The sequence below is a fragment of the Castor canadensis genome, chromosome 3, assembly GCF_047511655.1.
Source record: "Castor canadensis chromosome 3, mCasCan1.hap1v2, whole genome shotgun sequence".
Lineage (NCBI taxonomy): Eukaryota > Metazoa > Chordata > Mammalia > Rodentia > Castoridae > Castor > Castor canadensis.
Genome location: NC_133388.1, coordinates 119610375 through 119628700, shown reverse-complemented (window position 1 = coordinate 119628700; position 18326 = coordinate 119610375). Strand labels below are relative to the sequence as shown.

The 18326-nt window shown below is 33.7% G+C and overlaps 1 protein-coding gene across 1 annotated transcript in view; it reads left to right on the top strand.

Annotated features, from left to right (window-relative positions):
* Window positions 1–18326, top strand: part of C3H8orf34 (chromosome 3 C8orf34 homolog) — a 408045-nt gene that overhangs the window by 322925 nt on the left and 66794 nt on the right. The window contains 2 exon segments of the mRNA XM_074068561.1: window positions 531–616; window positions 5020–5093. Of these exon segments, the coding sequence (XP_073924662.1) occupies window positions 531–616; window positions 5020–5093 (160 nt within the window).

The window sequence follows — 18326 nt, the reverse complement described above, 5'->3', positions numbered from 1 at the left end:
CTGAGAAAGACCAGGGTCTATGAGAATCCTGAGCAGGAGCTCCTCTCAGGACCCTTCTCTCCTGCTGTTAACACATCTATGCCGTAGGCCTGTTGTCTCAGATTGGTTAATTTGGAGAAGTATGTTTGATAATCCCCTGTATAATCGTGAAAACCCATCTCATGCCTCCTGGATCCAGAAGTTAGGTAAGCACAGTGGTAGATTTTGCTTTTCTCCCACTCAATCCCCCTTTGTAGTTTAGTGAAAATACTTGCTTATAAAAGCTTTCTTCAATCAGGCTAAAAAGCAAAACAATTAAATCTAGACCAATCATGCCATGAATGTAGAAGAAAGATAAAAGACTTTTCTTTAATGGCTAGAAAACCCACCAATCTCCATTAAGATGAATTTAGCAAACTTTTATTTCTACTTTGAAGAAACTGCCCAGTTTTTGTGTCAAGAAGGTCACAGTCTTGTTCTTTATTGTATATAGTTCATATTGCACAATTTAACCTTGTGAGAGGTTTCAATGACCATTTTTAATTATTTAGGCTTCAAGGAGACAACCTTGCAGAAAGGACAGAAGAGACATTACAAATACTTCACTCTCCAGATGAAATAATTCCAGATTCATTGGGTAAGTTTTAAATCCAACAATACGTATATTGTGGTTTTAGTGGCACTTAATAATTTAAAAAAGAAGAAACCAAACTAAACATCTTCCTCAACAAATCTTTGTAACTGTGGTCACATATCCACCACCAGCACACTCCTTTGGGCGTATATCAGGCAGCAAACTCATACTTTCCTTAGCAGACAGTGTGGGTTCTGAGGAACAGCAGCTATATGTTGGCTACTCACAAAATTATACCACTAACTCCAACTTTTTAGAACTCCACCTTTCTGCAGGCTCTGAAGAAAGTGGAACTTGCTATCTGCCCTGACACTACATCTCTTAGTCCCATTCTTGCAGCACTGATCCATTCTCTTCTTGGGGAAGATATCACATGCCTTCTCTTTCAGTCTTCTGGTAAATTTGTGTTGAATCTGTCAATGTAACTTTAGAGTTTCCTTTCTGAGTCAGCCTCCTCCTGATAAGGTGTCTGGTCTATATTTTCCTTCTTTTTCTCTATTTAATGTAATATCCTTTTCCCCTGATATTGTAGTATTTCATTCTCCTTTTTTAGTTAATTATTTTTATGAAAATGAATCTGCTTTGTGCATACCAATTTTCTTTAGAATTAAGCCCAAACTCCATAAGTTAGCATATGAAGTTAACCTCGAGTACTGCAGAATGGTTGTTGAATGTGGAAATAAGTCCATGTATGCTACTCTTGTGGCATCTAAGATATATTGCCTCCTCATTAGTCTGTGTTCTACCAGGACATGGTACACCCACTTAAAATAGTTAGAAAAGAAGCTATAGGGAAATATTTTCCTTACCTGGATAAAAATTCCTAACCATAAAAGATACATAAAAGGTATTATTTTATTAAACAATAATGGTCTCTGAATTTCAAAAAGTTAGAAGAAAGGACTTTGAATGTTTTCACCATAAAGAAATGATAAATGCTTGTGAAGAAAGATATATTTAACCAGATTGTTAATATTATATGATGTGTCAAAACATTCCTTGGTACCCCATTATATGTATGATTTTTGTGTTTTTATTTATCAATTAAAAATTAATTTAAATTAAAACTAAAAAATTTAAAAAGAAAAAGAAATAAAAGTATAGAAAATTAAGAACTCTTGTTCATCAAAAGATGCCAGAAAAAGCCACAAAACAGCAAAAACATATTTGTAATTTGTCACCAAAGATAAATATTCACAAATTAAGGACATGTATGATTTAATAAAGATCAACAAATCCATAGGAAACTAACAGATAAAAATAAGCGTTCCCACAAGAAGAAATACAAATGGCCAATGAGCATATAAAATGTCTCAGTGCCTTAGTAATCAGGAAAAAGCAAATTAAGACCATGTGAAAAATTATTTTGTAACTATTTGTTTGGCATTAATTAAGAAATCTGCTGAAACCAAGGGCTGTGAAGACATATGTGAAAGGTACTCACACACTACAGGTGAGGGAGAAACAATTTTGGAGAAAGTTTTCCATTACCTTAAAATCTGGAGCATTTTTATAATGTAAAACCCAGAAACTCCATTTCTAGGTAAATATCTTAGAGAACAAACCTCCATGAGACATGAACAAGCCTTGTTAGTATGTTCATGGTCTGGGAAATGAATGAATTGTGGAATTGTTAGACCACAGGGAATTGAATGCATTTCAAGTACACACAGGATGGATAAAACTAGTGGCCTAGTGGCAAGTGTTTGTTTTCCTAAAAAAAGAAAGCTCTGACTTGTAGAGATTGCTGGTTTCTATGGTGCAAATACTCCCAATGTGGTTTATTTGACACAAGACTGGTTCTTCCAGTCTTGTGTGAGCAGGTTGCAGCTCACCGTTGAGTCTGAAAGCATAAAGGTTAACAGAAAAAAAAAGCAAGTTACCCAATGCCATTTTTTTAAAGCTAAAAACAAGAAAATCTAAATAGTATATTCTTTAGGAAAATATGCATAAGTGATAAAGCTATATTAAAAGAAAATACAAAATAGTAATTATCTTCAGGGTTGGAGGTAAGGAAAAGCTGCGAGAAGGTCCACAGGTATATGAAGGTCATTGTAAACTCTCTAATTCTCAAGTTAGGTGGAGGGTTTGGGGTGTTCACTTAATCATTGTGTTTTGTAATGTAAATTCTATATATGTTATATTTATGTATATTGTGTATATAACATGCAATTATAAATTCTTTATATGTTACATAAAATATATTACATATATAGGTCATAATACATTTCTTTTCTCTATCAAATATTACCAAATGAACAGTTGAAAGTAAAGTGCTGTAGGAATATAAACAAATGCCAGAGTGGCATAATCTCTACTCAGATCTACTACAGTGCTGGTGGCATTATACATTCTTATGGTAGATCTTTAGCCCTGACCATGAAAGCAGAGCAGTGTTTGTGTATCACTAGTAACATGGAAGTCCAGGCTGACCATTTGTTGATATGTACTTACATTTGGCTGGGCTTCTCCTCACAAATATTCTTGCCTGTGTACCTTTACTTAAGCCACTTTTCCCTGACCAGAAGCAAGATCTTTTCTCCTCCCTCTGCCTATTCAGACCCTCTGCTCTAAGGTCATATTAAGTCTCCCTGATATCCAACCCCCACCAAAGTTTCCTTTTTCTGAGCCCCTAATTATTTTTGAATTGCTTCATATGCACTGTTCATCTCACTTCAACTAGATTTCATGGTTCTTAAAGTTTTCTTATGTTCCCCATAGTAGATACACATAATAGATACTATTTAACAACTTGCCATTATTTAAATTCCAAGAAAACTACTTTTATCTATCATCTATCTATCTATCTATCTATCATCTATCACTCTATCTATCTACCATCTATCTCTATGTACCTACCTATCTATCCTTCAGCAATCACATATAAATGATTACTGAGAAATGTACAAATTTAAATATGTTGGGAAATTAAATAATATATCCAGAAATATCTTTTCGATTAAACTTACTTGCAATATTCTACTAAGGATTTCAACACATGAAACAGAAAAAAGATTGAGCAAATGCTAGAGTGACACTAGCATTTGCTTACAGTTCTGTAGAACAAATTATGTCTTCAATTATCCTGATCTACATCCTAATTTAAAGAATCTATCATTAGCCTTAAAACTCAGTTTTAGCAGATAGGGGTTGACGTATTCTTTGAAAGTAGAATAGTATTTTTGAAGTTGTAATTCTTATTGTCTATCTTGATTTTATTAACTAAATTTTGCTTCTTTTTAACATTGATGTTCTGTTTAGGAGGGTAGTAAGTAAAAATTTTAAATTTATGCTTCTCCTAAAGTGGAAGGCATTCTGTATTCTAAAATGAAATTTACACTTAATATCTAGATAAACTTGTGCCTTGAGTTTCAGTAAATTTTCTTCTTGAATGTGAAATTCAGAGTTAGCAGAGATGAAGAGAGCTGCAGGATTCAAAAGCTATGATTATGGATTTCTGCCAAGTTTTCCATTGTCTCCCTACTCTTTGGCGGCCATTAAAGGTGAAAGGATTTAATGCTCCATTTTTCCTCCCAGAGTTCACATTTCATACATCAGAAAAATATGTCTCCATTTGCTCATGAGTCTGAAGGAAAATTTCTTTATGGATTTATATGGCTCTCTCAATATTCATATAAGAAATCATTTTTAAACACAATGGCTTAAAATACCCTCCCTTAAAGTGATTTTAAAAATCTCAATAGGAGGAGTTAAAATTCAACTAAGGGAAGGCGACAGCATATTTATAGATGCCCCATTTATCTACTCATTGCAGAACTCTTTATAGCCCATAGAAATCTATGTTGCTATAATTAATTTAACTCAGAGACATATGGAAAGGGTTGCCATCATGTAATTCACATATTTGAAAATCACTGTCCACCATCCATCTCTAGTTAGGCTGAAAAAAATCACAACTTCTTGCTTAATACATTAAGGTGCAAAACCTATTATTTAATAATGTGTTGTTTCTGAATTCTTTTCATAGTTTTTCTTCTCATTTAAAAGAGTGACAACAAATTGACACTTAAACTGTGTAGCCCCTAAAAGAAGACAGTGAATGGATAAAACAAAGAAGGAAATATAAAGTTGCAAATCAAAAAATTAAATATGCACAAACAGCTAGCTGAATAATATGTCAAAATGTTGTTGCTTTATTTGCACAATTGCAGCTTTTCACATTTGTGACTTTATTGTGTCCTTCTGAAGAAAAATGCAGTCATTTTCATATGTTGCCTTTAAGTCAAATAAGTGTTGTATCCTGCATTCCATTTCAACCCAAAAACCCTGATTGTTCAACAACCAATTCAATCACTTTACCATCCTCCTCACCAACAAGCTTTTATATCAGAGAGTTAATATTCAATATAAGACAATAATTTATTTATTTTTAAAAATTAAAATAGATTCTTTACCTTGGACTGAAGAAGCTATGATGGAGAGTGAAGAACTTGAGAAAGCATCTAAATTAACAGGACCTGTAAGTATGCTCATTTACCTTTTTTTAAATCTCTAAAATTAATGTGTATCACTAATCAGAAAATCCTAAAGAAAGAGGAAAACCACGTTCTTTAAATTAAAGAATATTTTAAATGTGTGACACAGAGTGCTTGCTTCAGTTGGTGACCTACTTTATCACAAGTATACAGCAAGGCAATATTAAGCTCCTTCAGCAGTTGCAGAAGACCTGATTGAGATGGGCAAGGTTCAGTTCTGCTGTGATTAGCTGCTTAATCGTGCAGATAGACATTTTAGGAACCTATGAGCTGGCATCTTAAGCCTCAATAAGTTTATGTATATATAAACTTTGCATATCCTGAAAATTTACACATTACTGAAGCATGCTATTTTTAGTTGTGAAGCCCTTAGTTACTTTGGTTAAACTGTATCTCTTCATCTTCATTAGACTATATTGGGAGAGTCCAGTTGGGCTTATGCTTTTTAATAAGATTCAAGGTTAAAAGAATAAAGAAAAACTGAAATCTCTATACAAATTCTAAATTAAGCTTAATTACTTTGTTAAAGACTCTATGTTCAAATACATTCTGAGGTACTGAGCCTAGGACTTCAGGAGTACATGATTCCACCTATTACACTTTGAGGTGACATTCCAATATTTGAAACATTAGAATTTGGTTAAGGGAGTCCATTGAACATCATAATAAAATTAATTATAAAAATTACTGATGAAATTAATGTTTGTTCATGTCACTTTCTCATTACACCTTTTATTTTTTTAAGGTAGTACTTGTCACCTTCACTATTCTATATAATTTACATGTTCATTTTGTTTAATGTCTGTCTCTTTCCACTCTAATAGGTCAATGAGGGCAAGAATTTTTGTCCATTATTTTTTACTTCTACAACCTTAGTCAAATACCTATATATACTAAGCCAATAATGCATGTTTGTTGAATGAATGCCATAGTTGAACAGTAATTCCTCACCATGAGATGATAAATATTATATTTTCTTTATTATAAAATGGTAGAACTTGGGAATAGGAAAAGCCATGTTTCAACATTTCTATCTCTATTTCAGCATTCCTGAGCTCCTGCTACTTCTATCCCAAGTAGGGATATCTATTTCATGGATGAGAAAACAAATTCAGATAACCTCAGGAACTAGAGCTAAAATAATAGTGGAGTCAGAAGTTGAGCAGTGAAAAATTTCCTTCTGATGTACATTCTGGATATTTCTAGTCTGTTCCTCTTTTTTTTTAACAGTTTATTCTTATTTGTTAGACATTTTCTTTCATTACAACTGCATGTAGGTATTGGTCCTAGTTCTACTCCTGGAGTGACAGCTTAAAACTAATCCTTCTTCAGAAATTAGGGGCCAAGAGCAAGTCCCATCTGAGACTTAACATTTTCAGTCAACATGCAGTACATTTTTCCAACCAATTCTTATGTTGTGTAATTTTCAAAGAGTTTAGTACCTTTGACTCTTTATTCAAATATATTCTTTTGCCAAGTCTCTGTAAAATATGAGTTATGGCACAGCCAAATCCAGGGCTCCAACTCATGTTCCCACATCACAGAGTACAATGGGGTATGTGCATGGGATAAATATTATTCTTGGATCATAACCCAGGGTTGCATTAACTTTTCTGAAGAGGCGCATTCTGCCATTTATAAACTTTAGTATAGCTCCATTATCTCATGATGATAAAAGTGTACTGTCATTCAGGTTGTGATGACCTGTCATTCAACGCTATTTGCAAAGGTTTATTTTATCAGCTGTGAATTCTACCAAAGTCCATGTTTTCCCTTCAAGTCTAAAAAGACACTATTAGATTCTTTCTTAATTGCTTTCTCAAATCAAGATATATCCTGGTCATAACATGTGACTGGCTTAATAATTCATAATATCTCAAAAGGGAGGAAGAAATTAGCTTTATTTGATCAAACGTTTTGTGAGTGATTTCAAGTTGACAGAGATTTTTACTTTCTTTCTGCAATGCTCACATAATGCCCTTCAATTGCCAATTTTAATTGTTTTCATTTGTCACTCATTAGATTTTGAATTCTTGAAAATTCTTCAATTCCATTTAATATCAACTTATTTAAATCTTTTTTGGGGGGCAACACATAGTTAAAAATAATAAATGGATAAATATATTAATGCCAGGCTCCTGAATATGGCAATTTCTAGATATAGCTGCTTTTATTATGAAGAAAATAATAGATTTTAAAAGTTGATTATTTAAAGCTAGACATAGTGGTGCATGCCTGTAATCCCAACTAATCTAGAGACGGAGACAGGAAGATCAAGAGTTTGAGGCTAGTTCTGGAAAAGTTAGGACTATCTCAAAAACAAAAATAGAATGAAAATGGCTGGGGCCTGACTCAAGTGGTAGATTGCTTACTTAGCACGTCCAAAGTCCTGTGTTCAATCGCCAGTACTACACACAATCACACAAAAAAGTCAGAATAATATTTTAGACTCAAATTCGTTAAAAGTATATCTGTAATATTTTTTGGATATTATTTTAGTGAATGAAGAAAAAATTGTGACTTTATCTAAATTGTAATAGAGAATTAAAACAAAAAACTTTTTTATAGTAATAAATTACTATAAAAATACAAAATACTTCAAAGAAAAATTTGACTCCTGTCCTTCAAAAACATAAACATGCCACAAATACTGAAACACATTTAGATAGCTCCCACACATGCTGTCTCTATTGGCTAACTTTCCCTTTTGGGCATTATATTTTAAAAATTGGATAACAGACTCATGGACACTTTTCCCCCTGGTGGCTTATGCTGTGTGTGGCATATTACTTGAATATTTTATGAATATTTTAATGAGGTAAAGGAAATGTTTGGATTTAGATTTTTATCCTCCCTGGTTAAGAAAGTCATTTTATTAGGAGTTTTATCTCCTTTACTTCTTCTATGTTCTAAAAAGCCTCTTAGTGTACCTATAATTCATGGAGATTAAAATGTGATTTGTGATTAAAAATGAGCCAACAAGAAGGAAAATGATCTTGAGAAGAAAAACCAAGCAACAGTTACAAACCATGACTATTTAACTTCATAAACACAATAGAAAATTATTTGGGACTGTTGGGATTAATGCTTGATGAAAATTTAATGCAAATTATTTTGAATTTCACAATTCCTATGGCTTTCTTAATCTTAAAAATTACATTTTGTTTTAAGAGTATTATGTATATGGACATAAAGAGAAGATCAAAATATAATTAGGAAAGACATCTGATCTTCAATATCTTATTGAGTTTTTTCTTTGTAAATTATTGTTTTATTCATTGGTCAAGATTGTCAAATTCATCATAAACTGGCTCCCATAGATTCATATAAGTGGTCATCACTTCTTACTTAAAGCAGAAGGAAATAAGTAAAAGAACTCCTGTAGGGAAATATTGGCTAAAATGTCCAGTAGTTGCTCAAGGTGATATTTTCCTTCTGAAGAGGTTTATCTATTTGGGAAGCTATGAAAATTAACTAGAGTGACGGTATCAGTAGTGATATATGTGTTTGCATAGCAAATGTATGTATTTGTATGTATTTGGTGGTGTCTGAAGTTTGTACTTCTATGTCTCATTACTTTGTCCTCCATAGTCCTTCTGTAAAATAAGTTGTACTTAGTTTTAGATGAACATATTGAAGTCCCTCAAGATCTTATGATTTGTCCTGGCTCACATAGACCAGGCAGGACAAAACTCTTATTTCCCAGCTCTGTGAAATTCTCTTTCACAGAACTTATCAGGATTCATATAGTTACCTATGTAGGCTGTATGTCACGGTTGAATAGCACAAGTGATACAAAAAGAGGTAAGGGTCAGGCCATTATCAGCAGCCAATATCGAAGAATGGAATTTTTTGCTAGATTAAGTAGATAGGAAAAAAGCCAGAGTTTGAGGGATTGGATCCTAAGAGGTGGATTTTTATGAGAGGAAGGAATCAGTAAATTTAGAACATTATGGATTAGTTTTGTTTGGGTCCTTCTCAACTGGAAGGGTCTGAAAAACCAGGGTAATTTGATAGGAAGGGGATTCTACTGGTGAGAAAGGAGACATAAAAGGAAAATGTCAGATACATGTTAGACATGTCTAATACATAGTTCTTATAGCAAATCTCATTTAAATGGTAAAGGTCCTGATGACTCAGGAATTATGTAAAGTGTTGACTTAACTAGATTGGAGGTATAGTTTGATTACTTTTAGATTTCCCAATGTTGCGTTTTATTGATTAGTAAATGAAGCATTCTGTTGTGTTGATGTTCTAGGCCCAAGTGGGTGACTTTCTTTTTTACTCTTGCCTGATTCTTTTTGCTTCTACTCACAAGTATCGATCTTAGGAGCTGAGTGTCTGGAGTTGAGATTTTCCACATGTGCTACATTCTCCCAAGATCCCATTCGTATGTACTTTAAAATGATTGAATTTGGATTAGATATAAATATATTAGTCTTTTGACAATAGCTATAATTAAAAGAGTTGAAGATAAAGAAACATTTATGTTCACCTCTCCTGCAGTACATACAACTGACTTATAATTTCAGAGTTTTAACACCATGTACATTGCTCCTTAATGAATTTCTTTATATTGAAAAGAATTCAATGAATTTCTTTTTGTTAAGGTTTAAAAATTTTTAATTTTTAATCAGCCAGTACAGTGCATAAGAAAGCAGAGATTTTTTCCTTTGGTTTTTTTTTTTTTTCCCTGTCTGAATGTTAATTAGCAAAGGGGAATCCTCTTACTTTAAATCCTGGTGCTTTGGGGAATTATATTAAAAGAGGAATTCCACTATACACCATGGACATTGATTACTAAGACTTAAGGAAAGTTTTGCAATCTGCTGGAATCATATGACTTTTTACAGTATGCAGGTTGCACAAATGCTTTCATATCTCTTCTCCAGAAGCCTGTATACAAGTTTCAGGCCAAACAGTATTTGTGCCTCCTTGCAGATTTATCCTATTCCATTCCTTTTTCCATGATCTTTAACTCTTTTCTTGAAAGTCATTCATAGAAAGATCTATACACTTTTTTCTTTTTCTTTTTATTATTCATTCATTCACATGTACATACATTGTTTGGGTCATTTCTCCCCCTCCCCCCTCCAGCACCCACTCCCCACCCCTACCCTCTCCCCCCAAACCCCCCTTGCTTCCAGGCAGAACCTGTTCTGCCCTTATTTCTAATTTTGTTGAAGAGAAGACATAATCATAATAAGGAAGACAAAGCGTTTTTGCTAGTTGAGTTAAGGATAGCTATATAGAGAGATTCCTAGCATTGCTTCCATGTACAAATATGTTACAACCCAAGTTGATTCATCTCTAACTGATCTTTACACTGGTTCCTGATCTCTGTCTCCTGTTGACCTCGGTTGCTTTAAGGTTACTGTATTAGCTCCTCTGCAGTGGGGACATCAAACGCTTTCATGTTTTGGGTTTTCTACCTATCCCCATACCTCCCATATGTGCTCTCCCCTTGTCATGTGACCCAAGTCCAACCACATTGCTGCATTTGCCCTAGATCTAAAGTCCGCATGTGAAGGAGAACATACAATTTTTGGTCTCCTGAGCCTGGCTAACCTCACTCAGAATGATGTTCTCCAGTTCCATCCATTTACCTGCAAATGATAAGATTTCATTCTTCTGCATGGCTGAGTAAAATTCCGTTGTGTATAAATACTACATTTTCTTGATCCATTCCTTAGTAGTAGGGCATCTTGGTTGTTGCCATAACTTGGCTATTATGAATAGCACTGCAATAAACATGGGTGTTCAGGTGGCTCTGGAGTAACCTGTGTTGCATTCCTTTGGGTGTATCCTCAGGAGTGTGATGGGTGGATCATATGGAAGATCTATGTTTAGATTTTTAAGAAGCCTCTATATTTTTTTCCAGAGTGGTTACACTAGCTTGCATTCCTACCAGCACTGTATGAGGGTTCCTTTTTCCCCACATCCTCACCAACGCCTGTTGTTGGTGGTGTTTTTGATGATGGCTATTCTGACAGGGGTGAGGTGGAATCTTAGTGTGGTTTTGATTTGCATTTCCATTATGGCTAGAGATGGTGAGCATTTTTTCATGTGTTTTTGGCCATTTGAATTTCTTCTTTTGAGAAAGTTCTGTTTAGTTCACTTGCCCATTTCTTTATTGGTTCACTGATTTTGGGAGAGTTTAGTGTCTTAAGTTCCCTGTATATTCTGTTTATCAGTCCTTTGATGTATAGCTGGCAAATATTTTCTCTCACTCTGTGGGTGGTCTCTTTAGTTTAGAGACCACTTCTTTTGTTGTGCTGAAGCTTTTTAATTTTATGTAGTCCCATTTGTCCATTGTTTCTCTTAGTTGCTGAGCTGCAGGTGTTTTACTGAGGAAGTCTTTGCCTATGCCTATTAGTTCTAGAGTGTTTCCTGCTTCTTCCTGTAGTAACTTCAGAGTTTCAGGTCTGATATTTAGGTCTTTGATCCATTTTGAGTTGATACTAGTATAGGGTGATAAATATGGATCTAGCTTCAGTTTCTTGCAGATGGATAACCACTTTTCCCAGCAACATTTGTTGAAGAGGCTGTATTTTCTGCATCATATATTTTTGGCACCTTTGTCAAAAATAAGGTGGTGTAGTTGTATGGATTCATATCCGAGTCCTCTATTCTGTTCCACTGGTCTTCATTTCTGTTTTTGTGCCAGTACCATGCTGTTTTTTATTGCTATTGCTTTGTAATATAGTTTGAAGTCAGGTATTGTGATACCTTCAACATTGCTCTTTTTGCTGAGTATTGCCTTGGCAATTCCCGGTCTCTTGTGTTTCCAAATGAACTTTAGGGTAGATTTTTCAATTTCTGTGATGAATGTCATTGGCATTTTGATGGGAATTACATTAAACATGTAGATTTCTTTTGGTAGTATAGCCATTTTTACTATGTTGATTCTACCAATTCATGAGCAAGGAAGTCTTTCCATCTTCTGTAGTCTTCCTCGATCTCTTTCTTCAGGGGTTTGTAGTTCTCCTTATAGAGGTCATTCACATCCTTTGTTAAGTTTACTCCTAGGCATTTGATTTGTTTCAAGGCTATTGTAAATGGAATTGTTTCCATATATTCCTTCTCAGTTTGTTCGTTGTTGGTGTATAGAAAAACTAATGATTTTTTTAGGTTGATTTTGTATCCTGCCACCTTGCTATAGCTTTTATAGTATCTAGGAGTTTTGGGGTAGAGTTTTTTGGGTCTTTAAGGTATAGGATCATATTTTCTGCAAATAGGGATATGTTGACAGTTTCTTTACCTATTTGTATTCCTTTTATTTCTTCTTCTTGCCTAATTGCTCTGGCTAGGAATTCCAGTACTATATTGAATAGGAGTGGGGATAGCTGGCACCCTTGTCTCATTCCTGATTTTAGGGGAAATGGTTTCAGTTTTTCACCATTAAGCATGATGTTGGCTGTAGGTTTGTCATATATAGCCTTTACAATGTTGAGGTACATTCCTTCTATTCCTAGTTTTCTTAGAGCTTTTATTATGAAATGGTTTTGGATCTTGTTGAAGGCTTTTTCTGCATCTATTGAGATGATCAAGTGGTTTTTGTCTTTGCTTCTATTAATGTGCTGAAAAAATAAAATGATAAGGAAAAAACTTGACAGAAAAAATTTTAAAAATTTGTCCATACCTTTCCAGTATAAAACATGGGTGAGAAATAGTGGGCCATTAGACTGTTTATTTAGCCATGAATCTTGATAGCCCTGCTTTATACTCTGTTTCTTACTAATATTATAAGTCTACTGTAATAAAAATTTTGTCTGTTTCATTATCTTTACAACTTGACATTTTATGTTTCCAGCAAATTATCTTGCAAATTCTTTCTTTCGTACTCTAGTATAATTTTATGGTAAGTAAATTGTTGCACATATTTTACAGGCTTATAATTCTTTGCACACTGATTTAAACAGTTGGGCAGTGGAATTAATGTTGATGATATAGGTTAACAAACACATTGCACTTTTTTCTTGCATTATATAGCTAGTATAGAAAAACAGAGACAACTAGCAGAATTAAGACTAAGCACATTTCAACTTATACCTTTGCAAAATGATAAAAAAATGTTTATCATTTCACCAAATAGAAGTAATAAATTATGGTGAATTTTGTCTTTTGAAAGGTAGTGTTGCAAAATTGTTGACAGCTAATTGTAGCAATGAATTTTCTGTTAAAGACCACAGTTAGTGCTGATTTTGCTCAACATTAAAGGGTTTTTTTTTTTTTTTTTGCCAGTTTTTTCCTTCTTGCCTGTGGAATTTTGCTTCAGTTTTGTGACTCACTGGTCTAGAATGCCAATAAAAGTGCTTGAAACTAGGTGCTATAATAGGCAAGTTATCTAACCAAATTTTGGAATCTGGTGGGATTTTTCCAATTGACATTTTGGGTCTGTTGATTTCTAACACATTGAGGATAGGAACATTTGCCCAAACCTATGCAAATATTATTTTTAAAAACATCTATGAGTTTTGAAAATGTAGCTTGTAAATGTCACATTTGCATAGGAAAAAGTGACCTACAATATTAAAGTATGATATAATAAATGTCTAAACATTGATTGTGGCAATTAGTTCAGTCTCTGCATAATTCCACTGTTTTCTTCATTAGTAGAACAGTATTTCTTAGAATAATTTAAACTCTTCACTTAAATTTTAAAGATAATGGGATGGAAGGGTGGCCTAATATTCATTGATAGAAAGCAAGTATAATTAATTTCTAGGCACGTTAATACCCAAGAAGCTGTTTAACAGCACTGTTATTAATGCCCTGAGATCCTAATCATGATTCCACTAACTCTTACATGTAGGACAAGGAAAAAGGAAAATGAATTTTGACATTTTCAGTATTTTGAAGTTCTTTATAAAAGTGACTGCTAGCTACTGTCAGTTTTATTTGGTCTATACGTTGGCTGAAAAGGAAGAAAAACAGTGTGGACAATGATTATATCATGAAGTTAAGAGCTTCTTTTCATCTCACAATCACATTTCTCTAGCCAGGATCATTTATTTTTTCTCATTATAAAAAGCTTATATTATATATATATATATATATTACTTTTTTTGAATCTCAGGAATGTGCTTGCTCAAACAAACTGAAAAAATATATTCTTTCTATTATGTTAACCTAATATGATATATATTAAAAGGATATTTGGGAAAATTATCTTGGGAAGTGTATTTGAAAGTATTTGAACTATATTTGTTGACTGATAGGGCATATTAAATGAGCATCCATTTTTAAAATATTGAACTCTTTAAAATTTAATGAGAATAACTTTACATTCTGATTTTTAAAATTTTATGTAACATAATGAGCATATTCTCACATAACTTTATGAACTGAATATTAATGGATGCCATTGTAGCATTGTCTGTTTTAGTGTCTATTAACCCAAATAACTTCTTATTATTCATCTTTTCAAAGTTTGAGACTTAAATCTTAGTGTCAAACCATAACCTAAAATTGTCATACTTGAATTAATGTTAGGTTTTTAGGTTGAAAATTCCCAACCGGTTTATCCCAGGCTACTGATGGTAGGAACTGGTGACAGACATGCCATGTCCTCAGCAGTCCAGGCATAGAGATGTGACTGATTGCAGTCTCATTCCCATGCAAGCAGCCTATTCCCGGCCCCTTGATGTATTGTACAAATGTTATTAATTTTCTGTTGGCTTTGATGTGAAAAAGACTGGAAAACACTGGCTATGTTTTTGAGATTTGGGGCTTGGACTTCATTCTTTGGAGAGCAACTGTGCACAAAATCACAAGACAGTGTCTCAATGTACTCAGGCTAAATGCTTTAAGGGTCAAAGTTTATGAAATATTTTAATGTTCTCCACACATTCTGCAAAAATTCCATTTGGCATGTTTACAAGAAATCCTGAACTCTTCCCAGGATTAAATAGTCCCTCAAAATGTGTAAGTGAAAGCAGAGACAACAATTTGTCATGTAGATAAGTATGAAATAGAATCTTTTTGTCCTTTTCATGGTTTACTAATAAATTTCTTTATTAATAAATAGTTTTTACATATATTTTCAGACCTCTATATTATTTTATGAATTGTTTTCTGTGCCAGTGCTAATGTATATCTACATATATTTCTTTTGAGTGCTTGTTTGCCTAGTGATTTTACCAGATTAATTATAGAATAAGTGGTAACTTGTTCCATTTTGTATTTGTTGCAAGAATGTTTTGTAATTGTTTTGAAATTGTTGTTTATGATAGCTTTTATTACATAGAAGCTGTATTTTTCATTTATGATTTCTTTCATTGCTTTTACACATACGTTTCCCCTTCAAATATTAGATAAATGTTTTCCTAATAGTGCTTTACCTTTTCCTTTGAAATCAATCAATTTTGAGTTTATTTCCATAGCAATCATGAAACAAGGATCTAACCATATGTTTTTAAATAAAGCGTGTTAGCAACACTTGTTTTTGAGAATGCATCTGTGTTAGTCAGATTTTTCTCACTGTAACAAATAACCTGAGATAAAGGAGGAAGGGGTTATTTTAAGTCATGGTTTCAGAAGTTTCTATACGGTCACTTGACATTGTTGTTTTGGCCTATGGCTCTGCAGTGTATCATGGCAGAAGCACTAGGGGAAGAGCCTATTTATGTAATGGCAGCTGGGAAGCAAAGAGGAGCTACCAAGAGCCCAATATCCCCTTCAAGGGCTATTCCCAATAACTGAACTTCCCCTGGCTAACACCCCTCTCTCCCTGAAGTTCACCTTTCTTCAAGTAGTGCCATGGGCTGGAGACATAGCCTTCAGCACATGGATTTTTGGGGGGTCACTTGTTATCCAAACTAGTTCTTTAGTTTGAACTTTTTTTTACATCTCAATTTACTCTGTAGAATAATGTCACAAATATTACTTATTGAATCTTAATTTTTGGCAGATACTTTACAAACATTATCCTTTTTTCTTTGCCAGCAGGTCTTGTTACCCAACCTATAAATGGGAAGACTAACATTGAGGGCGATATGATAACTTGCCTTGAATTTCCCTCCAATTGTACAGCAAAGACCAGATTGGGCTTCCTATCCCCCAAGATGGTCCAAATATACGTTCTCCTAATTTACTTACTCTGTCATCTGAAGAGTAGGGAGTTGGCTTCTGTGTAGCATGTCTGCTTAAGTTATGATAGCTTTATATTTTTAGTATGAAGTAGATAAGTTCCTCCTTTTCAATCTTATTTTGCAAAGTCAAAGAATTGAAGTTACATTCAATAACTAGCTATCCTTTATCTCAGCCTTGAAATATGTCCTTGTAGGATCTTTTTTTTAAACATAGGTTCAACAGCTTGATATTTCAAGGGACGCTTGGTGAGTTTTTAATAAAATTAGGAAAATATTAATCACTTTTGGAAGATAATTTAGTTTGCTTATATAAAAAGTATTTTTTCTAGTGATTTTGCAGTTTTTGAAATAAAGCTTATAAATTAGAGACAAGAATCTCATAAATTAGAGACAGATTTGGAATCTTAACTTTTCAATTATTTTGTTCAGTCTAGTGCGACCTCTTGATCCAGACATAACACACCCTTGAGTAAAAAGGAAGTTGAGTAATTTGTAAGTAAATATCTCCCCATGATGTCACAACTAGAAAAAATTTATTTGTATTTCATAAGAATTGTGAATCAAATGTCTGTATTTATTTTACCTAAATCTGAATTTCTGGAACTGCCTGATTTCCTCTAAATTTCACGGATGCTTTTAAAATGTTTACTAAAAAAGTATTTGCATTCCAATAGTAGTATTTGCATTCTGGAAGGGAATTTCTGGAAAGATCACTTTACCAAAGATGAAATATAAAAGGCTTATTGCCTAAATAGATAAACATCAAATGATGTCATAAAATGTTGTCAAGAATTAATAGACACTTGTATTTGGAGACCATAAAAGTTGAAAAATAACCATGCAGAGTCTATCCTTCAAGAAGGAGAGACAAAAATATCCAAGGCTGGAAAATGTACAGCCAAAGGACAATAAAATGAGAGCAAATGGTACACAAATCTTGAAAGTGAAAGACATTAGCTTCTGCCAGGAATGGCATTTCCTTACACTTGTGTGTTCCTTTGGCTCCACTACTGGAGGCCAAGTCAGTATTCAGCATGAGGGAAATCAATAATGCTTTGGTCAATTCTAATTTTGCTTGAATTTTCTTCCCTGCTCAACATAATTTCCAAATCCAAATCCTTTTCTCTTTCTCATTGTAGAATGAACTCTCCCTTCCACCCCACCTCCCCACAATCCCTGCTCAAACTTCTTCCTACAAAATACCATTATTTTTCCTAATCAACTGATCCAGAAAGCTGGGATAATCCTAGATCTTGCTTTCTGTTTCAACCCTGGGGTGAGGCAACCACACTAGCCATATGAACATCTCAGTACACTCCATTGGAACATATCTGTCCACACAACTATCCATTATAGAAATTCCCATCAGGTAGAAAATGAGGTACATGCCCCTCTAGAGGACCAGGCCTGCCTATTTAAGATTCACTGGTGTAGATATTGATGGATATATAGAAGAGGAAATTAATTGAGAATGGCTGACAGCTTTGCTTGACATACTTCCTTAGTGGAACCTGGCTATAACCATATTAAATTTATTAGCTTGATTTTTATTAACTTATTTAAAATCGCTTAACCATTTTGTGAGGCTAATTTTTATATCCATTTTTAAATGGAGATACTAGGGTCTTAGAGAAATTAGTAACTTCAGCTAATGGTAGAGTGTGATTTGTACATCACACTGCAAAGCTACAGTGGCCCATTCCAGGGCCCTGCTGAAATTAGATCATCACATTTCCACCTGGTTTTGGAGGTGAAGGAGTGCTCATGCATGGGAAACACTGTCTTGGTCTCTGTTCTCTTTCAACCAGAGAAGTTTCAACATTATACATCTTCTACACAAGATTTACGTGTATGATGTCTTTTAAAAACAAGAATTGGCCTTCCAGATACAAAGTTTTCATTCACTATTCAGATTATTCTGAAATATGAGTATACACTCCATTTTCTTATAAAATACTAACACAAGGTACAGCTTTGTGTTTCCTTTGCATCATGTGAATGTTTTGTCTTTTTTATTAAACACTTTTGGAGGTCCATGATTTAGAGAACTTTAAGACATTTTTCTTTATAAGGAAATTTATCTTGGAGACTTTGAATGCCTTTAAAAGCCTAGAAAGCATTTTT